Source organism: Orycteropus afer, unplaced genomic scaffold, assembly GCF_000298275.1.
Source record: "Orycteropus afer afer isolate SDZICR_OR568_19922 unplaced genomic scaffold, OryAfe1.0 scaffold00141, whole genome shotgun sequence".
In the NCBI taxonomy this organism is placed as follows: Eukaryota; Metazoa; Chordata; class Mammalia; order Tubulidentata; family Orycteropodidae; genus Orycteropus; species Orycteropus afer.
In genome coordinates this window covers 7,332,451-7,355,597 of record NW_006921728.1, presented here as the reverse complement: position 1 = coordinate 7,355,597, position 23,147 = coordinate 7,332,451, and the positions used below count along the sequence as shown (strand labels likewise).

The 23,147-nt window shown below is 51.9% G+C and overlaps 1 protein-coding gene across 1 annotated transcript in view; it reads left to right on the top strand.

The window, feature by feature from the left end:
* Positions 1-22,913, top strand: part of CELF4 (CUGBP Elav-like family member 4) — a 360,621-nt gene extending 337,708 nt beyond the window's left edge. Inside the window, 8 exon segments of the mRNA XM_007945671.1 lie at positions 317-422; positions 825-968; positions 2,136-2,283; positions 4,961-5,110; positions 9,746-9,808; positions 11,311-11,391; positions 16,745-16,888; positions 22,786-22,913. Of these exon segments, the coding sequence (XP_007943862.1) occupies positions 317-422; positions 825-968; positions 2,136-2,283; positions 4,961-5,110; positions 9,746-9,808; positions 11,311-11,391; positions 16,745-16,888; positions 22,786-22,913 (964 nt within the window).
* The last annotated feature ends 234 nt before the right edge of the window (positions 22,914-23,147 follow it).

The window sequence follows — 23,147 nt, the reverse complement described above, 5'->3', positions numbered from 1 at the left end:
GGGACCTGCCAGCGAGCCCGGGAGGAAAGAGGCCGGGCCTGGGAAAAAAGCTGGTCCGCCCTCGATGGAGAGGTGTCACCTCCAAGGCCAGAGGAGGATGGGGAGACTTAAGGGTGCTTTTAAGTCTCCGGGCCCGTCCAGGTCTTTCCGTCTCTGTCTCTGCGTGGCTTTTTCTATCTCTGTTTCTCGGTCTCTCTCTCAATCTCTATGTCTCTCCCATTCTACTTTCATCTGGGATGATCCCCTTGCTTCCCTCCCCGCCCCTGGCTCTGCACCCCGCTCTCTCGTCTGGCCCTCCTCTGGGCCCTTGGACCAGTGGCTCAGCCTCTCCCGTCCCCCCAGGGTGCGCTTTTGTGAAGTACTCCTCCCACGCTGAGGCTCAAGCGGCCATCAACGCTCTGCATGGCAGCCAGACCATGCCGGTGAGTGCGATCCCTGGCGGGGGCGGGGGTGAGAGCAGGAAGAGACTCCCCGAACCCGAGCAGCTTTGCCCGCCCTCTCACTGCCCATGCAGTGCCAAGCGCTTGCCGCGGGCCCAGCCTCCCAGGAGACAGAAGGGCACCTCCTTTCCCCCATTCTCAGACAAGGACTCTGAGGCCCAGAGATGTTAAAGAACTGGCCCGAGGTCAGCCAGATAGAAAATGTCCATCATGGGGTTAAGACCCCACACTCCTGGGTCACCACCGGTTCCGGTTCACTTCTCACCCCTATCTACCCCCATAGTGTCCCACGATTTGGGCCGGCTGGGCCCTGGCCTGGGGCACGGACAGCTGAGGGCAGGGGTGACCAGGGGTACTAGGCCTAACGTGCTATCCTGGCGGCAGGGAGCCTCATCCAGTCTTGTGGTCAAGTTCGCGGACACAGACAAGGAGCGCACGATGCGGCGAATGCAGCAGATGGCTGGCCAGATGGGCATGTTCAACCCCATGGCCATCCCATTCGGGGCCTATGGCGCCTATGCGCAGGCAGTAAGTGTGGGTACCATGGGGTTAGGCGGGAGGGGTGGCAGTCCTCAAACCCACACCTCCTGGAGCCCCTGCCAGCCGGGAGATTTAGCTGTAGCCAGAGCAGTGCTACTCTGATTGCAGAAAGAGCTGAGGAACAAGGAATAAGCCGAGAAAGTGAAAGTGAGAGGAGGTTGAGAAGGCTGGTCCAGAAGTTGCTGTCCTCCATCTCAAGAAGTAGGGGAACCAGCTGGAAGGCCTCTGGCTGTGGGCAGCAAAATGGGTTACCCTGAACGCCCCTCACCCTAAGCCAAATCAGTGTTGAACTCTAGAAAGGCTGATTGGGGGTGTGTGGGGGATCAGTCTTTCTGTAATCACCTCTGCCCCTCACTTTCTGAAGAGTGTCCTTAGGCCTTCCGGTCATGCCTGGTCACAATCCTGTGAGGTGCCCCCAAACCTTCACATCCACAGTCCCTGCATTTCCCCAGGCCCCACCTTAGGGCTCTGACTCTCTGTCTTCTTTCTTTACATAGGGCCCACTCTGCCAGCATCTCCCCTGAGATGCCTCCCAGGCTTGTATCCACAACACCCACATGGGTGGCCCTGAGCCAGGCCTAGGGCCCTGGTTTTAAAAATGCAAGCTCACCTCATTTCTTTAGCAATGTCTAGCCTTGGCCAGTTTCAACAACCTCCTCAGCCTCCTCTCGCCTTTGTGAGGACATCAGAGGTGCCAGGGGCTTTATCCCATGAGTGTCCTGTCACTTCTACCCAGCAGAGCTCCAGGTTAGGATGGTTTGGTCAGAAATCCATGCCAACTTAGTTCTACAGAGGCTCGTCCAACACGTCTCAAGTGTTTTGAGTGTCACATCCCATGTGCAGCAGGCCTTACACAGAGCTGACCCACCGCCATGGAAACAGCTCCCTTCTTCCACCTCTTCCAACAACAACAGAGTCCTAAGACCCCAAAGACTACTGCTTTTGAATACAGTTATCTCTGCAGGAAGGTGTTCTCTGATAGCCATTGAAGTCTAATGGGCAGAAATGGGCTCTTCGGGGGTGGGGGCAAAGAGATATGTCTGGGTTCCCTGGGGTTCAGGGCCTGGGAAGCTGGTCTCCAGGAGCTGCAGCCCCTGATGGGGAGGGCTATCCTTCTGGAAGCACGTGATATTTTTTCCACTCCTTCTGCCCCAGCTGATGCAGCAGCAAGCAGCCCTCATGGCCTCAGTTGCGCAGGGCGGCTACCTGAATCCCATGGCTGCCTTTGCCGCCGCCCAGATGCAGCAGATGGCAGCCCTCAACATGAATGGCCTGGCTGCTGCACCCATGACCCCAACCTCAGGTGAGCTGACAAGGCCTGGCCAGGAGCAGCTGGGCCCAAGCTGGGCATTTTGTTGGCCAGTTTGGGCTGCCAGTGGAACCATCTTGCAGCAAGAGCACATGGTGTCTGGGTTCAAGCAGGCCTGTCCTTCTGACAGTTTATCTCAAGAATGTTCTAATCCCTGGAGGCACAGAGAAGAGATGGACAGCAGGCTGGGAATTTATTCAAGTTGTTTAGCCATGTCAGGGAACAATTTCATCCCAATCTCCATTAAAAATCAGTATTTGGAAAGAAATTGAAATGAAAACATCCCCCTTTGAGGTCTGAAGGGAGAAGAACCCTGCCCATTCTGTGGCCTTATTCAGTCCATGTTGTTGTTGTTATGTGCCGTCGAGTCAGACCCAACTCATAGCGACCCCTCCCTGGGTTTCTGAGGCAGTATCACTACGGAAGTAGATTGCCCCATCTTCCTTTCGAGGAGTGGCTGGTGGGTTTGAACCGCCAGCCTTCTGGTTAGCAGTCAAGTGCTTCAGGCACTATGCTACCAGAGCTCCATGGCTCAAACCAATGGTATCACTAGAGGAGGCATGAGGAACTCAGACTGCACCAGGTGACACTGTCAGAGGGGGTGACGCTAAAATGACTGTCTATAAAATTGTGCAATGTTTCAATAGAATTTATTATTTTTGTAAAAATATCTCTATAATTAATCATAACAACAAAAACATTTTTCATAATCCCAGCTTACATGTGTCAATATACCTACAAGGCGAAAACTCTATGCTAACTTACTTTTTTGAACTTTCTAATGTGCTCTAGTCAGAGGTGTCATTATTACCAAATGACAGTGACATTTAGAATCATGTTTTCATTGTTGCCAGTTTTTATAATTGTTGATTTTGTCATATTTTCTGGTGTTTTAGCTACAGTATTGTGTTAAGTAGTATTTGTCAACATACATCAATAACCTTTTTGAGAATAAAGTAGCAATTAAAGGAAAAGGAGAAAAATCAAAAAAGCTTCCACTCAGTTACTGCTAATGTTGTAACTAATAATGTAATTCAATGTAGAAAGATTTGACAAAACAATTTTACTGTTAGTATTCCTGTAATCTAAGGAATATTACAGTTAAGCAATTTATAACTATATCACCTATTATTCTATGATTAAAATTGATGATAAACATTACTGAGGATTCTGTATGATCTGGTATGAGAAGAGGTCTGTAGAAGGGATGACACCATAAGTTATTGCACTGACTGACACTAACCCTAGTGACACCACTGGCTCAAGCACAGAAAAAGCCCCTTTCCCATTTTTTTTTTTATTTCCCTTTAACCCAGCCTAGACCCATTGCTTTGTCTAAGACAGCTTTACAACAAGCTAAAGAGAACCACAAGTGTTATCATAGGAGAGTTTGAAACAGCCCAGCTCACAAAGCATGTTTCTGATTGGATCTTTGCAGTTACTCAGTGCAGTGATTTTCAGTCAGGGGAAATCTCCTTCAACCTCCAAGGGACATCTGGTGGTGTCTTAAAGACATTTTAAGTTGTCAAACTGAGGGAGGATATGATCTTGCAATCTCGTGGGTAGAGGATAAGGATATTGCTAAACATCATACAATTCACAGAACAGGCACCTAAAACAAAGAATTCTCAATTCCCAAATGTCCAACTTGAGAAACCTAGTCTAGTCCCAGGGGCTGGCCCAACACCTCAGGTCTGCATTCACTGAGATTCCTTGGTTTTCTGTGCCCAGGCCATACCAGCAGACTTCTTAAACCCAGGATCACTGTGATCCTTGTTCCCTTCCCAGCTAAAGCCACAAAAGACTGTGTCATTGCTGGGCCCGACTTGGGCAATTTCCCGTAGCTCTCTCTGTTTCCTAAACTCAGGGATACTCATGAGCCCAGGCAGTTGGCCAGCCCCAGGTTCTCATCCACAGAGAGATCCTCCTTCTTAGATAAAGAGGAAGGCACTTTGCATACTCTGAGGTCTTAGTGCTATCGGCATTCCATACTGGTATAGGAAGAGGACAGGGTATTGTCATCTGACCCCAATTTTACCCTTGTGCCCATTGCATCATCGCTATTGCCTTAGCTGGAGGAGGCCAAGTTATCTACTTTGCATATGAGATAGGGCTGAGTCTGGACTCTTCAGTGACCTCTCTCCTTCAGTGCGAGGGAACCTTGCAAGTGCATTAAGAGAATTAAGATTAACTCCACCTGAGCAGCAAAACTCCTTCCTGGGGAGGGAGGTCAGCTCCTCAGTGCTTTAGATAAGGGAGTCAAACCAGCAATTTAGAAACTCCTTGATGGCTAAGCTAAACTATGAATGGCCCATCCTGACTCAGCTAGAATGAGCAAGAACCACTGACTGGAAAATAGACTGAAGGAGGACCAAGTGTGGTCAAAGCCAAGGGCTCTGAAGATGAGTGGTCAGTGGTCAAGGAAGTCTTCATGGGGTGGGTGGCACTTGGACTTTGCCTTAAATGATGGATATAATTGGCATGGGTAAAATCACTCCAGGCAGGGAGATAACCAGAGACATTTTTCACAGATATAATTGACCTGGTGTGTAGGTCCAAGTCTATTCTTGGGTACTTGGGGTCAGCAGGGTGGAATGCCTTCGGATATCCTTCCTCATGTTTTTCAACTTGCCTCCCCTACTCCTCCACCCTTCCTCACCCCTGAAACCAGGTGGCAGCACTCCTCCAGGCATCACTGCACCAGCCGTGCCTAGCATCCCATCCCCCATTGGGGTGAATGGCTTCACCGGCCTCCCCCCACAGGCCAATGGGCAGCCTGCTGCAGAAGCTGTGTTTGCCAACGGCATCCACCCCTACCCAGGTAAGTACATTGGCAGCCCTGCCTTCCTCATGCAGCATACACTCCTCATCCATCCTGCCTCTGCCTGTGCTGTTAAACAGCAAAGGTGTTGCTCCTGCCCACTCGTTCCTTGAAGGAACCCTAAATGTGATTGGGGTGAGCTAGCCTCAAGGAGCGAATGGAGGGAGAGAAGAGACCAAAACTTCACCCTAGAGGAGGTGTCAGTCTGATTGGTGAGGAAGAACACCACTCCTGGGGCTCCCTCACAGAGAGAGACTATATTTTTGTTGTTAGTTGCTGTCAAGTCATTTCCAACTCACAGTGATCTCATGTGTGCAGAGCAGACCTATTCTATAGGGTTTTCAAGGATATGACCTTTCAGAAGCAGATCGCCAGGCATGTCTTCGGAGGTGCCTCTGTGTGGGTTGGAACAAAAAAAATCCTTGACTAGTAATCAAGCCCTTAACCAGTTATGCCACCCAAACCGACAATACCAGACTTGTTGCCACTGAGACTATTCTGACTTCTGTGGAACTTATAGGACAAAGTAGAACTGCTCCACAGGGTTTCTAAGGCTGCTGTCTTTATGGAAGCAGACTACCACATCTTTCTCCTATGGAGCAGATGGTGAATTTGAACCACTGGCCTTTCAGTTAGCAGCTGAGCTCTTTAACCACTGTGCCATCAGGATGCCCTATAGAGAAACTCCAAAAAAAACTCACTGCCATTGAGTTGATTGCAATTCATGGAGACCCCCTGTTAAGTTTACCAGACTGCAAATCTTTACAGAAACAGACTGCTTCATCTTTCTCCCACGGAGTGACTGCTGGGTTATTAACTACTGACCTTCTGGTTAACAGCCAAATACCTTAACCACTATACCACCAAACCAAAAAACCAAACTCACTGCCGTCGAGTCGGTCCTGACTCATAGCAACCCCTCCTTGGGTTTCCCAGATGGTATCTCTATGGAAGTAGATTGCCCAGTCTTCCTTCTGAGGAGTGGCTGATGGGTTTGAACCGCCAGCCTTCTGGTTAGCAGTCAAATGCCTTAGGCATTATGCCACCAGAGCTCCCACAATACCACCAGAGCTCCTTATAGAGAGACTATTAACTGCAGGTTATTCCAACATGAACTTACTCCATAATAAGTGAGGAAATAGAAGCTAAAATAATCAGATTTAGAGTTAAGTAGGAAAAGACCATTTTGGGAATGAAATGGACATAAATGGATTGGCAATCTGACAAGTATATACCAGTCTGGTCCCTTTGCACACACAAAACTGTGCTCAGGTCGTTGGACAGTGAATCAGCACCTCAGACAGCTCCTGGAGTTCCTTGGAGCATTCAATACATTCGGCACTCAGGAAGATGCAGGAGGCCAGTTCCTAGCTGGCTTTGTTTCTGTCAAACCCGGCACTTCACATGTGGTGAAAGTGTCCAGTTGAGATGAAGCAGCCACTCTCAGACCTGGAAGATGGGCTGACATTAGGACAGGGACACGGGGTGGAAAGCTATAGTACCGACTGTTGTTGTTAGGGGTTGTTGAGTCAATTTTTGACTTGGAGCAACCCATGTGACAGAGTAGAACTGTCCTATAGGGTTTTCTGGGCTGTCGTTTTTACAGAGACAGATGGTCAGGTCTTTCTCCCATGGAGCTGCTGGGTGGGTTTTAACTGCCAACTTTTTGGTTAACAGCAGAGCACTTAGCTGCTGTTCATCAGGGCTCCTTATTGAATAGATTAGGAAGGGGCAGTGTAATTAAGATGTGAAGAGTGCAGCCTTCCTTCCTGCGAAGGAGGAGGTTGCAGTGTGCCCATGTGTATTAGTAAGTGCCCAGCCTGCAGATGCAAGAAGGGCCCCAGAAAGAAGGCAGGACAACAGCCCATCCTGCAGAGGGCTACAGTCTAGTCAAGAGCACAATAAACATCCCCAAATAATAAGACAATAGGCAAAGTGAAGTCTGATCAAGGGTGAAGGTTCTCAAGTTCAAAATGCTAAAAGATTCAAATGAAAGAAGTGTTCTTTGAAGGCTGAAAAAGTCCAAAAAGTCTTCCCAAGGAAGAGGCTCAGATTGGACTTAAATGGATGGAAAGGACTTAGACAGGTGAGGCTGAGTGAGGAGCCCACTCCTGTGGAATGAAGGCTATCCTGGAGGTGCAGATGCAGGAGAGGGGGTCTGTCTGGCAGGGTGGACAATGGTAAGAAGGTTGGCCAGCTTGGGCAGAGGAGGCCGGCCTTGGTCAGCAGGAGCCCATTAGTGCTTTCCAGTCTGGCTGCTTGTTGGAACCCACTGTGGAGCTTAATAAGATCACAGAAGCTCAGACATTCTGATTTCAGTGTCTAGAGTGAAGCCCAGACATATGCATATTTAAAAGCTTCACCATCATCACCACTGTGCTAGAGGGAAGCAGAGAAGGACAATTTCTTGACTCTAAATTGGAGTTAACCTTGATCCCATCCCAGTGCTTATCCCATAATTGAGCTTTCAGTCCACAGAGAAGGGCCAGAGCAGCCCAGAGAGTATGTGGTAGGGCCCCGAGGATCTGGAGTGTTGTTTCAAGATGAAGACTTCAGGCTGGTGGGGGCAGCAGGGGAGGAGCTTAGCAAGCTGCAGGGAGAGAAGCCCCACTGTTTTCAGGTCTCTGGGCTGGGAACTAGAGTCCCCAGCACATCTGGGGCTTCATTTCCAACCCCTGCCTGCCCACAAACCCATCTGGATCCTGGATCTTGACAAACCTGTTCCTTCCCTCCCCCCATCAGCATCTGTGAGCTATTTCCCTCATGGAATTTGGAAATGTTCCTTTCCCCCATTTGTAACAATCTGCCACATCCCATAAACAATTCCCTGCCAGAGCAGGAGGGAGGGATGAAGGGAAGGAAAGGAGAAAAGTAGTACATTAAAAAAATTAATTTACCATCTTTAAATGCGGAGTTTGGAGCCGCTGTAATGAGCGAGATCCTTCAAAATGTTCACTCTTTGGCAGTTACTAATGGAGGTCGTTAAGCAGAGAAGTAGAGAGCGGCCTCAGAAATGCGTCTCTCCACTTCCTAGCCTCAGGTAGCCTCTCTGTTCTCCCCTCTTGCTCATTGAGAGCATGTTTAACGCACATGCTATGACCTCTACCGCCACATATCACCCTGAAGGGGTGGCTCTCACGGACATTAAAGACCAAGAGAAAACATTTCTTCCTTTCTTCGCTCTCAAGTGTTTGCAGAGCTCTAACTATGTTCCTGGCACTGTAGTGGGTGGGGCTGCCATCTAAGTTCTGCATGAGGGCACCAAATATGTGCCCAGAGGAAAGGGCACCTTGTTCTAGTTTTCATGAAAGCTCTGTGTGGGCAAGCAGCTGGGGAGACCAATAGGAGAACCCAGATATAGCCCAGCCTTCAGAGCACTGGGAGGCTGGTGGAAGTGGGCAGAGGGAGCAGAAAGAAGGAGGAGAACCCTCAGTCAAGCCCCACCACCACCACCTCACTGTTCCTGGGAGCTCCTGGCTCCACCAGAGATAAGGTTTTGGACTGGGACAGCCCCAAGGAACAAGGGACTTATTTTCACCCCCCACTTTTGAGCAGTGCTCTCCTAGGCCCAGTTCCCTGCTACTTCACAATTTCTGGGCAGTATGGATAGAAACTGCCAACCCCACTAGTCTGGGGAAGATACACATCACCCCCCTGAGGCTTAGGTGCTCTTGCTCTTGTGGAAGTTTACTGACAAACCCAGGAATAAGAGCTCAGAAGGGAAGTTTGAAAATTCTTCCTCGCTGGCCTGGGGCAGCAGGCAGATATGCCAAGATGATTTTCTTGCCACCACTCTGTGTTACCCAGTTTGCCTCAAAGTTATTGGGACTGGTGCCTTCCTGTGGGTGAGCATCTATTTCCACTTACCTTCTTCAGCCTCCAAGGCCACTTCAGTCATCACTGGCTTGGTCACTACTTCTCGAGGCTGCAGGCTGTTGCCCACAGTGCCTGCAGAGCAAAGGGTGCAGAAATGAACAGAGTCTTTTCCCCAGTTCAGCTTCTCCGAGTTCCTTGCCAGGTTGTCAGTTCACAGGTCTACCCCTTACACTGGGTGGTAGGCATGTGAGTTCAGGTCAGAGGATAGGAGGAAGGTCAAACTGTGTTATCCAGTCTGACAAGACATCACTTGTGTGACCAGTCCCTGCTGGGAGCATCAGCCATGTCCTAGACGTGAAAAACCTCTTCCTGTGCAAATGCCCTAAGGATGAGGGGGGCCTCCCTTGTCTGAGCAGGAGTAGGTGACCTAGGAGGCTGGATGGCAGAGTGAGGTCTCCTCATGTCCCTTCTTTCACTCAGCCAGGTTCTGCAGGCTGTTCCTTCATTCACTGCCACTGCCACTGCCAAGGGTCAGTGAGGATGACCCCACCCTCCTGATAGCCTGTAGGCCCCCTCACCCACTTTCCTGCAGTCTTCCTCTAGGGCAGGGTCCCTCATGGTTAACCCTCCTCTAGCTTCTGCTCCCCACTCTTCACAGTCTTCTGCATGAACCTAGGCCCAGTCTCATTCCACCCTACTGAAGGCCCAGCAGAATTCAGGTGCTTTGTGGCTGAGAAGGGCAATACAGCCCATGTACACAGTGTGGGGGGGACTGGGTTGGATGGGCACCAATGACCTCTGCCCCCTGTGTCCTTGCAGCACAGAGCCCCACCGCCGCGGACCCCCTGCAGCAGGCCTACGCTGGAGTGCAGCAGTATGCAGGTCGTTAGTATCCACGAGTCTTGCATGGCTCTTCCCCGGCCATGTCCATCTCCCCACATCCGTGGCACCAGTGTCCCCTCTCACTCCACTCCCAGGCCTGGGCCAAGCAGGGGGAGGGGAGAGGGAAGGGGAGAGTTGGGGGGGAGCTGCCGTGCAAGGAAGTGCTGTACTGGCAGAGACTCTCCCTGGAGGCTCCCTCGCCTTTGAGTCATGTTTATCTGACCCAGCAGGGGTACCCTCGAGGTTGTATGGGTCAGGACTTCAGATGAGTGGTCTTGCTGTGCAGCCACTTGTCTTTGCAGCCACATTTCCCATCCCCATGATGCCCCAGGAGCATCGAGCCACAAAGCAGCAACCAGAGGCGAGGGTGGACCTGGAATGGTACCCACTGCAGTCCACAGTCACTGCCCCAGGAAGTGTAGATCCTGGGTTTGAGAAAAGGAGAGACCGTAGAAAGGAGACCAGCTCCACCTCCAGCCATACCCAGGCAGCAGGAGTGGGGCATGGGCAAGGATGACAGGGAACAAGGAAGAGGTGGAGGATAGCAACCAGAGGTAGATGAAGGGAAAGGTGAGAAGAGTAGCCTTGAGGCAGGCAGGTAGCCTTGTTCATTGAATGGGAGGGGACAAGCCACAGTAGTGAGCCCAAGGCAGGCTTTCAACTGGCTCACACCTTTGCTGGGCAATACATCATAACAATTCTCACCCTAGCTAGTATTTTCACCTAGCTAGTACCCTGCTCTCTGACCAGGTCAGATCCTTCCTCCCTGTGCTTAGAAGGGCCAGCAGTGTCACCCCTGAGGATCAACGTGGGGTCTTGGGGTGGAGCTGGCCTCTTACAGCCAAGATGCAGGGGGAAGTGCTCTCAGCTGCCCAGTCCCACTAGCCCTGACCTCAGGCCCTGCCTTTTTGGGAGCCATATAAGGCTGGGAAAGGGCTGGCCTTTCATGTCCCAACTCTGACCCTTCCCAAATGAATACAGAAAATATCAGGTTTGTTCAACTCAATCCTCTGTTCCTGAGACCACCCCCCTGCAGACTCCCTAGAAGCCAACCCACCCCTTGCGTGGTCTCCACTTCCCACGCAAGGCACAATTCGAGTCAGCGTGGCCCAGAGAAGCTAACACCCATTTTGGAGTGATCTTGCCCAGGGCACTGTCATGACTTTGATCGTCTGTCATTGTGGATTATCCACCTGTGTGTGGACTGTCCCTTGTTTCAGATTAAATTCGCCTCCCCCCTCCACATGCACACACCCGTGTGCATGCACACACACACACACACACACTTGATCTTCACTCTGTTGCTTGTCCTTCATTAGTACAGAAAACTGCAACTCTGACTTTATCTCAAGTGGGCGTTCTGAAATGCACTTTTGTCTGGTCTGCTTTCACTGCCCAACACTGAAACCTCTCTCTTTCTTCCTGCCTCCACCCTGTCTCTCTCTCTCTCTGTCACTGTCACCGTCTCTCGCTCTTGCCTATTGTCTTTGGCCCTCCAGCAGCTGCCTACCCTGCTGCCTATGGTCAGATAAGCCAGGCCTTTCCTCAGCCACCACCAATGATACCGCAGCAGCAGAGAGAAGGTGAGTCTGTGAGCTGGGGCTCCTGGCCCTCCCCGCCCCCTTCTCCCCAAGAGGCTGCTCACCTGGCCTTTGGCTTGGGCATTTCGGTTGAAAGGTGACCACGGTGTGTGTTGTACGGGAGGGTTGTGAGGTGCAGCACAGAGGTGCTCTTGTGGGTGGCTCTGTGAACCAGAGCAGTGACCAGCCCAGGGGCAGGGGCCTGGATGGAGGGCACTCATGGCTGCAGCGTCACACACAGCCCCTCCCTGCCCCCCTCCATCATTTACCACTGACTGATACACAGCATAGATACCTATCTCTTAGCCTACAAAAAACATATCCTCAAGAAATGGTTGGGTGTATTACTTCCCCAACAAGGCCTTCAACCACCCCTTCAGCAGAACCTATCAGTTTAGGCATGCACTTGCCAGTGGAGGCCTTGTCCCTGCCCAGAGCAGTTCCTATGGAAAAGAGAGAGGCCCATCCTGGGGTGTCTTGTTTTACTCGAAGATCCCCTTTCATATCCTCCCACTCCCCGTGTTTCCAGGGAGTTGACAGCACAGCTGGGAGAGAGGTGAGACTCTGAGAATGTGGTGGATTCCATGCCTCCAGCTTTGATGGCTGTGGGCTTTGAGAAGGGAAAGGTGCACAGACTAGGGTGGTCAGGAGGTAGGGCCCTGATGGAGGTGGAATCCAAGAATGACCACTCTCCAACGGGGCAGGATCTGGCCAGTGGACAGAAAGGGAAGATGTAGGAATGTTCATGGTTGGGGAAGGGGATAGGCATGCTAGTTCATCCTGACAGGAGAAGTTAACCCCTTTGGGTGACCAGGGCAGGACTCCATGGGCTGGGTAGAGGTGAGGTTGTGGGAGTGACCTGGTGTAGACTCCAGTGGAAGAAAAGGTCCCTGAGAAGTCTGGTAGGGGCAGGGCAGGCAGACCAGTGGGTCTTGAGGTGGCAGGGATGTCATAGAGACCCTGACACTCAGTATCCTCCCACCCCAGAGCCTAGAGACCCACATGAGGAGGACAGGAAGCTAGAAATGCAAGCCACCCTCAGAGTTCTGCAGATCTGCCCACAGAGAGCTCAGTGTAAGGGGGCAGGTATACTAACAAAGTTCCTGTCCCCTCCGCACTATGAGAAGGGTCACCCTGGCAGTGGGAACACTGCATCTCTCCCAGCAGCCTACATGGCTAGGGGCTGGCTCTAAATGCCTGGCTCACAGCTCCTGCAGCAGACTGTCCTGGACCTGTGGGCTGTCGTTTACTGCCAGAAAGAACCTTGGAGGTCTGCTGGCCCATCTCTTTGACCAGATAGGCTGCACATAGGCCACAGAGCTTGGAGGGCTGAGAACCTGCGCTTTGGAGCCAATCCATCCAAACTTGACTCCAGCTCTGCCATTTCTCCCCATGTGACCCTGGACAAATCACCCCAGTGCTTCAGCCTCACAGCCCTCATCTGCAAAATAGGGATAATGATGATGGTTCCCTAGAGGGGTGCAAGGATGAAAGCACCCCAAGTCTGCCATCCCAGTTCCATTCAGGAATCATCTGTGGATTTCTCTCTGTGCATGCAGCCCTTCCTTCACCCAGCTGTCACTCCCTCCACTGTGGCACATGAGGCACGGCCCTCCAGTTTGCATGCATTAAGCAACTCCTGAGACCTGAACTGTCAGATCTCCACCAGCCTAAGCCGAGCTGAGCTGCAGGAACTCACATGGGTGCACAGTAGGGCCTGTTGGCCCTGCTTCACCAGAACGCTCCTCACTGGGCTGTATCCCTGGAGCCTGCTCTGCCCTGCCCTTCTCCTCTACTGTCCAAGTTTCCAAGAAGCCCCACATCAGTCAGATCAGAGTCACAGAGAGCTGTGCCCACAGGCCCTGCTACTGTTATCCCTACACTGGCTGCTGGCTGATCTACCTTCATCCTGTAGTCAGCTCCCTGCACTGCTCTGGCTTGTGGGCTCAGGGCCCTCTAAACCTCCTATACACACACACACACACACACACACAACTGCAAGCCAATGCTGCCCTGACCCACATACACAACAGCCCCTACTTCTGGCTACCTGTATTTGCACTACCCACACGCATCTGGCTCTGATTTCCTTCTCACACCTTTTCTCTTGCATTTCCTGCTCATAGACCAGTCTACATGCCCCCCCACTCAGCCTCTCCTCGGGGAGCTCTCCCTTTCTTATCCCATGCCCCCTGATGGGATGAACCACCACAAGGAGCAGAGGATGGGGAGGGTAGGATGTGACTCAGATACATACAGAACCACACTGTATTCAAGGGCCAGCTCATGATACTGGGGTTGTTGGCAAAGGCTTTGGTAGGCTTTGGAGAATAAGAAGGTCTCCAGAACTTGAAGTTGGGGAGACAAGCATTCTAGGTAGGGAGAACAGCAAGAGCAAAGTCTGCTTTGCTGCAAACAGCAAAGCACAAGGTGAGCTTGGAGGAAGGGAGGCGGGCTGAAAGGTGGGTTGGAGCCACTGTGAGTCAAGTCAGGCCATGTCCAGCAGTTGTAGGAGGCAGGGAGGAAGAAGAAGGTTGGATTCCTCCAGCCATGCCAAAAGTCTGCCTCTACATCATGGTTGTCCCCCTCCCCATGTAACGTCAGTGAAATATAAGGCCACACTGGTTGCTGGGGAGAACTTTCCTTGCCAGAATCGCCCAAGGCTGTCTACCCCTTAGGTTACCTTCAAGGATGGCTCAAGTCTTGGCTCTGCCAGGGCTGCTGTGTTGTCTAGGGCTAGTCACTTTCTATTCCTGAAGCTGTGCTTCACCATTTCTCATAAGGCTGGACCAGACGATCTTTGAAGTCCTGCTAGCTACACCATCTGTATGTTCTAGAATCTGTAAATGGGGGCATGCAGTAAGAACTTGGGGGTAGCTGGAGAAAGACAAAGTGTAGGCTCATGGGTGAGGGATAATAGACAGCACCTATGTAAAACAACAACAGGAGCTCTGGTAGCATAGTGCCTAAGGCACTTGACTGCTAACCAGAAGGCTGGCAGTTCAAACTCACCAGCCACTCCTCAGAAGGAAGATGGTGATACATGCCCATAGTGATACTGTCTCGGAAACCCAAGGAGGGGTCGCTATGAGTCGGGTCCGACTCGACAGCACACAACAACAACAACAATGTAAAACAACTTGCAGAACTTGAACTTGGAGCAAGGCTCTGAGTTCAAGGCAGATGTCAGCATGGCATGGAGTAGTTGGGGAGCCCTGAAAAGTAGGGATGAGCATAGGAGAGAAGGCACATACTGGGCTTGGGATCGGGGAAACAGGAAGAAGCAAATGCCGCTGGCCCCTAGAGGGCGAACGCCAGTCTGGGTGGAGAGAAAAACCTTCCAGGTATAAAGGAAAAAGAGCCCCAAGCCAAAGAGTATGGAGGGCAGACCAGGGAGCAGCAGAAGGGAGAGGCCACAGGTGCTTTCTGGGAAGGGATGGGAAGGTAATCTGGTGGGCCTCCTGGAGGTCTCGACTGGGCCTCAAAGCTAGTTCCTGCTCCCAAGGGAACTCCTGTGTAGGTGGCACCATCAAGGGGCATGTTTCCAGGCCATATAGCCAGTGAGGACATGGCATGGTTGGAGGGACGGGTGAGAGGAGGGCCACCAGAGCCTGAGGATCCAGCCCTGGGCATGCCTGGAAGCAGAAGCAGAAGCAGGCGTGTGCCGTCAGCTGGCAGAGTGCTGAGAGACAGCTGTTGGGGAGGGGGATGACACATCCGTAGGGGTGGGCAGATGGGGCAGCATGAGGGTCAAGGGTCAAGGAGGTCAGCAGCTCAGAGGGCAGTTTCGGTGGTCGGAAGGGTGTACAGAGGCCATGAATGTCAGGGAGCGGAGATGGATGGTGGGAGGAAGGAGAGTGGAAGGGGCAGGAAAGAGGAGAAGGGACAAAGAGGAGGATGTACTTTCCCTAGTACCTGGTTATCCACCTCACTGGTCCCAAAGAACCAACACAGCTAGTTCTGGCCATGAAAGGCACTTCACCCACGTAGGAACTTTACAGACTTCATCTGAAGTCCATGTTCAGGTTTCCATTAGCCTCTGCTCCGAAGCTCAGTTTGCTCATACAACTCTAATCAGTGCAGCTCTTTCATTTCCGTGTCCACCACAGATTGGAAATTATCACTGAAATGACCACAGGTCACTTTAAAAGGGGTCCATTATATGTGCTATACTCTGTTTAAGATGGCAGGGGAAAGGCAATGCAACTTGGAAAGATTTCTGGAATATTCTGACCATTAAAAAAGAAAAATGTAAATCTTGAGCTATCTGGGGATTTCAGAAATGCAAGACCTCAAGTGCTGAGGGGAGTTGAGAGTTATGATGAATAGGTAGAGAGAGATGAAAACACAAGAGGATTATGGAGGAAGATGGCCTGGGTTCATATCCTGGCTCCATCCCTACCAGCTGTGGGACTTTGGGCAGGTGACTTAACTTCTCTGGGCCTCAGTTTCCTCATCTGCGAAGAGGAGATGACAACAGTACTTACCTTACAGGGTTGCTCTAAGGAGTAAGTGACTTAACTTACATATAAGTGCTTAGCACACCCTAAGCTCATGCGATAGAAGCCGCAGGGTTGTTGTAAGAAATGGGTGTCTTTCACGTAATGAGGCTCGCGGGTACCCTGGCTAACCACTGAGTCTCTATGTGAAGCCGTCCCTGCACACCTAGCCTGCTTGCAGAGGCATTATTAATTTCTGGTCCTTGAAGGTGAAGGGCTGAGTGTCAGGTAGGGGGCAGGGGAGGGTGACTGTGGAGGGCAGATTGTATGCAGTGGCATGTGTGCCACCTCACGGGGATTCTAGACCCTGAGTCCAAGATTGGATCTTCGGGAAGCTGAAGTGATCCCCCTCTCCCAACCCAGGACATGGCTGCCTGGGTGATGCCCTCTGCCTCCACCTTCCCCTGCTAAGCAAGAGCCTGGCAGAAGGGAGGCTCTGCACCAGGCTCTCCCAGATCCGCCTGCCCCTCCCTTTCCTCAGCACCTCATCTCCAAGGACACAGCTGATCACACCTTGCCTCATGGCACATTCATCCCATTCTTGTGTCCACTCTGCCCCTGAAGCCCCAGAGTTGCCAGACCCTCCTGGTACTAGATCCATTTTGTAGAACAGGAAACTGAGGCACAGATATGTTCACTGACTTGCCCAAGAGCAGAGCAGAGACCAGAGCTCAGACCCAGGGCTCAGCAACACCCACTCTTCCTGGGCTGCCCTTGGATCTTGGATGAGACTTCCCCTCCTAACCTTGCCCCGCCCCTCCCTGCTGCCGCTGCCTAACTCGCTCACCTCTCCTCTGTCTCTCTCTTCCCCCACCCTGCCATCCCCTCCTCCCCCGCCCCATCCCCCCCCACCGCAGGGCCCGAGGGCTGTAACCTGTTCATCTACCATCTGCCCCAGGAGTTTGGGGACGCTGAGCTGATGCAGATGTTCCTCCCTTTCGGTAATGTCATCTCCTCGAAAGTGTTTGTGGATCGGGCGACTAACCAAAGTAAATGCTTTGGTGGGTAAAGATAACAAACCAATTAGCTTCACCTAGGACAGGGCGGTGTTCGCACCAATTTACCGGTGTCCAACTGCTTCTAACCTGCTCCTTCACATCGCCCCCACCCAGGTGCTCCCCAAAGCCTCCACCTTCCATCTCACACCTTCTTCTCTCTTCTACTGTTCTTTTTGCTTCTTGGCTTTCCCTGCCACCTCTGCCCTGTTCCTTATCACCCAGGTCCCAGTCCAAGAAGTGGGCTTTCCCTGCAGCCCAAAAGCCCAATGAAAAGGGGGCACCTTGGGCAAGTTTGGGAGGGAGCAGTTAGCAGAGCCCTGGCGGTACCCTTCCTAGCAGCCCCTCTTCTGCCATGATCAGAGCACCGACCTGAGCCACAGGGTAAAAGCCCAGTGTGATCCTTGGGGTGGGAGAGCCAACCCAGAAAAAGATAATCCCACTGTGCCTACCCGGTAGCCTCCTCTTTCCTGCCCATGTCCCCCTTCTCTGTTTCCCCTGCTCTTTGCTCCCCTCCTGTCATCCAAGGAGCCCTCCTTCCCACTCACCCCCTCAGGCCCCCAGAGCTGGGCATTGTTGAGGAATCAGGAAGGAGACTGGTCCCTGCCCTCAAGAAGCCAAGGTCTGAGTTTAGCTGAAAATCACAAATATGCAACAGCAGTGAAATCCACAAGGCACCAACTAGTGATGTCATACGAAAGGCGGACCACGTAACTAGACATGAAGGAGATAGAGGGAGTTCCAGGCAGGGAGAAATGAATGGACAGAGGCTTGGGGGCTGGGGTAAGTAGAACCAAAGCTCAGGAGGCAGAAGGCTGGGGGACAAAGGACGGTTCAGGGGACACTAGTCGTGAGGGAGGGTCTGAGCTGGGGAGGGTGTTGACCATTCAGATAAAGAGGTTTCATTTGATGTTGCAGGCCATGGAAGGTGGTGGGCTTTTGAATTAAGAGTAATAAAATAAAGCACAGCTCCCAAGAAATTCACCTAGTGGCAGAGTGGATTCGATGGGGGAGGAAGGCAGAGGTGTATCTAAGGCATGGGCTCCACTTGAGGGAGGCACCAATGAGCAAGCAGTCTTTATCAGCCATCGCAGTTTCTCGCCAGCTGTGAGAGATCACTGAGCAATTTAAAACTAATTGCCATAGGTGCTGTTTTCTGTAGACACGCCTCTGGAGGGAGGATTTAGGGCAGTCCAAGAGTGTGACTGCCAGATAAAATAATGGATGCCCAGTTAAAACTGAATTTCAGATAAGCTAGGAATACAGTTTTAGTATAAGTTTGTCATAAATACTGTATGCAGTACATCCCATGCAATATTTGGAATACATTTATACCAAAAATTTATTCACTGTTTATCTAATATTTGAATTTAACTGAGTGTCTTGTGTTTTTAATTGTAATTCTGGGAACCCTATCCAGGAAGCTTCAGACCTTCTCCTGGAACTGTGCCTCATCCCTACACCTCTCCCCTCCATTCCTCTTCTGTACCTCTCCCACCTCCTCCTCTACCCCCACCAGCTGTCCCTTTTGGGACCAGACCCACTCATGAATCACTGAGGCTGAGGAGTCCAGGCCCAGTGCATTAGCTTCCCAGACAGCCGCCCATAGAACCAGAGCAGAGTTTCAGGAGCTCAGTGTCTCTTGGTGTACCCTCAGATTCTGGGGCTGGGAGGAGAGAGTAAGAACCTGCTTCAGCCAGGAGCTCAGGTCATAGAGAAGGTACAGAAGTGTAGAAAGAGCAGGAAGCACGTGTTGTGGGGATTCCAGTCTGGAGACCAATTCTCCAGAAACATGAAGGGCTTGAGGTTTCAGAGCATGTTCCCCAGAGTAGTCAAGGTCCTTCCCCTCTTGTCCTGGCAGCTGCCTCGGGAAACTTGTAGTACTTCAGTGGCAGACTTGCCCCAACAGCCCCTTTCTCTTTGGGTTTGGAAAAACAAAGCAAGAAGCAAGGTTATATCCCTCCTTCGCTGTTGGATATTTCTCCTTAGGAGTTACAATTATGTATGTAAAAACAACAAATGGGAAACCACTTGCAGCAGTCTTTAAGTAAACCTCAAATGTAATGTAAGAAGAAACCTGCTGGGGGTCCAGAGAGGAGGCCCGCATTCTAACAGAAGCCTCTAAGCAACCCCAGCCTGGGAGGCTGTGCTGCTCCTGGTGAGGTTGCAGCCCAGATTATCAAAGGCATTTCCTTTCAGTCTGCTCCAAGCACTAGCCTTGCCATCATTGTTGTTATTGTAAGGTGCTATGAGTCCGGGCTGACTCGATGGCAAACAACAACAACAACAACAAATCCAGTAGGTTAGGACTCATAGCAACGCTATGTACAACAGAACACTTGGCTTTAGTCCATTTAAATTCTCCAAGTTTTTATTTTTTGTTGTCGTTCTTGCTGTTTTATAATGAAATTCTCTATATATCTCTACTTGAGGCAGGGCTCTCTCCTGCCTTCTTGAACACACTTCTAGTGCTAAACATTCGCTGACCTTGAAGTAGGAAAGTTCCCCTGTGCTGGTCTAGTCCAGCCGTTTCTCCTTATACCACTTGGGTTCTCTCAGTCTGACTTCTACAGCTATCCCAGCAGCCTCTGGCACTCATGGGCAAATCATTTAACTCTTTGAGTCTCAATTTCTTTGTTAATGAGATGGAGACTTTCACAGACATCCCTTAGGGATGCCATCAGTTTTATCAGATGGTCTATGTGAGGGGCTTGGCCTCAAGAAGTGCTATGGTCCCCTTTGTGCCCAAAAGGAGGCACCATTTTCACCATAATAGTGGCCCTATGTTAAGATAAGTCTCTCAAAAGCCTTGCTCATCTTTATGAGCAAAAACAGAATCTTTGAGAGGCTCTTGTGAGTGTATGAGCAGCTAGAACCCTACATAGAAGGAAGGTGGGGACCACCACTGCTTCTCATGGTCTGGGAGGCAGGAACTTCCTCAATGAGGACAGGGGTGGAAGTGGGAGGCTCTGGGAGAAGGAAGATAGTCCGAGAAACTGGAAATGTGGGAGATGGTGCCGAGCCCTGCCCATGGTGTGTGTGTGGGGGTGGTAGTGACTGGTACAGACAGTCTATGGGAGAGGAACATGCCCCTACACAACTGCTAGCCAGTTAACCATCAGAACTAGAGGAGGAAGGAAATCTCCCATGAGCCTTAAACTCCTCTGCAAAGGCTGGGCCTGCCAGCGACTTTTTCCATCTCCATATTTTCCTCCCTGTTGCTCTCCCCATATGCTGGTCTGGTTTTACTTCCTCCCCAGACACTGCCACCAGCCCCTTTTATCTTTCTCCCATCTCCTCCCAGCTTTGCTTGTTTCCTGCAAAAAGAGAGCCACCAAGTCTAGGTGGCCAGGTAGAGTTGGAGCCTCGGTGCTAGTGGGCCAGCAGAAGAGGGGGGTACTGCAGTCACCTGCAGTCAGGCTACCTTATCCTGGGCAGGTGTAAATGCACAATTCATACATCTGAAAGCTGCTCTGGACTGCTAAGGACTTGGCTTTAGTCAACAGGCATACAGGCCAGTGGACCAGGTGGAAGGTGCTAGAACAAGATGAGAGGGAGGAGGAGGAAGGATGACTGGAGAGTGTCTTCAACTATGGATAATCCCAAACCTTTGTTATTGATTTTGATACAGAGGTGTATATAGGGATGGGTTATGTTGTCCTGGACTGGGCTGTGACCAATTTCATCACACACGTGTGTGCACGCATGTGTACAAACACGTGCACACTGTTGCCCTCCCCTCCCATCTTTGATGGGATGTGGCTTCAAGAGAGCAAATGTGAGCAAAGTGGGGAGGAGACAAGAAAAGGAGAAAAGAGGGTAGATGGAGGCAGTGTCTGGGACAGAAGTAAAAAGAGAGTCACCCAGTGAGGAGAGTGATGGAAGGAGTCTGGGGAGAGTGGAGAAATCATAGGAAGGCCTGAGGTACCGTAGATAATTAACCAAGAAACAGATTCTACTTCATATGGGGTTTGTCTATACTGCTATCCCTTATATATCTAATTGCTATTTGGGGACAAACACCCTGAAGGACATTTGCGAGTCGGTCTGAGAACATATCCAAGCTTGTTGTTGTTGTTGTTATGTGCCGTCGAGTCGGCCCCGACTCATAGCGACCCCTCCTTGGGTTTCCGAGGCAGTATCACTACGGAAGTAGGATTGCCCAACCTTCCTTCCGAGGAGTGGCTGGTGGGTTTGAACCGCCAGCCGTCTGGTTAGCAGGCAAGTGTCTTAGCCACTATGCTACATTGCATGATCTAAGTCCATTCTACAGGGGGAAAGCCCTCTTTAAGTCAAATACATTCAAGAAAGTATTACATTAAACAAAGCTATACAAGTTTATTTACTGGAGAAATTGGGGTTGAAAAAAAAAAAAATCATTGCCATTGAGTTAATCCCGACTCATAGCGACCCCTCCTTGCATTTCTGAGGCAGTATCTCTGCAGAAGTAGATTGCCCAATCTTCTTTCCGAGGAGTGGCTGGTGGTTTTAAACTGCCAGCCTTCTGGTTAGCAGTCAAATGCCTCAGGCATTGTCCCAGAGGTGCCTGGCTATACATTTGCCCACAAAATCCCCTTTCTCTAGGAGTTGGGCCTGTTTAGGAAATGCTGATGTAAAGTGGTGCCTCTATAAGCAGATCCCAAAAGCTGATTTCCAAATAACTTTTAGGACATGACCCATCCCACTGTGGGAGCTGCTTGTTTCAGAAGGTGATTTGGGAGTCACAGATGGTTCTATATCCCTTCCTGGGCTTTTGGGATTCTGGGAGTATGAGAAGCACTTCTGCAGTCCCTAGTACACAGATGACTCTCCACTCATTTTTAATAATAATACTAACTTTTAGTATTATAGATGTCTTGAGAGGCTCATAGGGGACATATCAGTGCTTGGTTAGTCCAGGGCTTGGGAGGTGCTGATATTCCCTGGTTGTAAACCCCCCAAAAACAAAACAAAACAAAAAAAACTCACTGCCATCAAGTTGAATTCAACTCATAGTGACCCTATAGGAAAGAGCAGAACTGCCCCATAGGGTTTCCAAGGTTGTAAATCTTTAGGGAAGCTGACTGCGTCATCTTTCTCCCACAGAATGGGTTCCAACCACCCACCTTCGGTTAGCAGCCTTAGCAGCCAAGCTCTTTAACCACACGCAGGACACCAGGGCACTTGGGTGCGACGCGGAGGGTTAATGTCAGTTGGGTGGAGTCTTGGCCTGGTGTTCACCCAGGAAACTGGCTGGGGCAGCCTTGGCCAGAGGACCAGGAGCTGGGGCGGAGGGTGGCTAGGACTCCGTGACCTCTGGGCCTCTTGCACAGCCAGGCCGCACCCGCGAGGGGGGCGGCCAGAAACGCCCGTGGAGATGTTCTCTGTGGTGGTGCCTCCCCTCCGTCCCCCTCGCACTCCTCTCTCTCCCCAGGCCGGCACCCTGTGCCCTCCCGCTGCCAGGCCCCCTCCTGTCAGGGAGGACAGTGTCCAATAAACTCCTCCACCCGCAGGTGTGTCCGCCCTTTCCTAGTCGCAGGAGAGGGCTGAGGTGCCGGGGCCGGCCGGGGCGGGGGGTGGGCGCCTCTCCAAGCCCCTTCACGCCGCAGGCGCTCACTGGGGGAGTGGGCGCCCTGGAGAGTGGCGCCGGCCAAAGGCGAGGCTTGACCGAGCAGCCGGGGTCTCGGAAACGCCCGCCCCGGGAGGGGTCACATGCACGCGGGCTGCAGGGGGCGCGGGCACGTGGCCCCGCGGGGCGCAGAGGCCGGGGCCGGTGACGGGGGCGGAGTCCAGAGGGAGGCGGGGCCTTGCGGCCTTCCCGGCCCCGCCCTGCAGCCTCGCGGACCTCCTCCCCCTTCCGGGCCGGGAGCGGCCCCGGGGTGGCCCTGTGGAAACCCAGGCCCTCGTCCTTCGTGTCTCGCCAGGCTTCGTGAGCTTCGACAACCCGGCCAGCGCTCAGACTGCCATCCAGGCCATGAACGGCTTCCAGATCGGCATGAAGAGGCTCAAGGTGCAGCTGAAGCGGCCCAAAGACGCCAATCGCCCGTACTGAGCGCCGGCGGGAGCGTCCCCCGGGGGAGACCAGGACTCGCACAGGTAACCGGGGGCGGCCGGGGCGCGGGGACGGGGGAGGGGGGGTTGGGAGGGGACACCAAACGGACCCGCCGCCTCCTCCGGCCTCTGCGGGCCGGACCCTCGCTTGTGCCTTGGACCCGATGCGCTCGGCTCCACCTGCTCCCGGCCCGGTGCCTGTGGGCAGGCGCACAGCTCCGCTCACCCCTGCCGA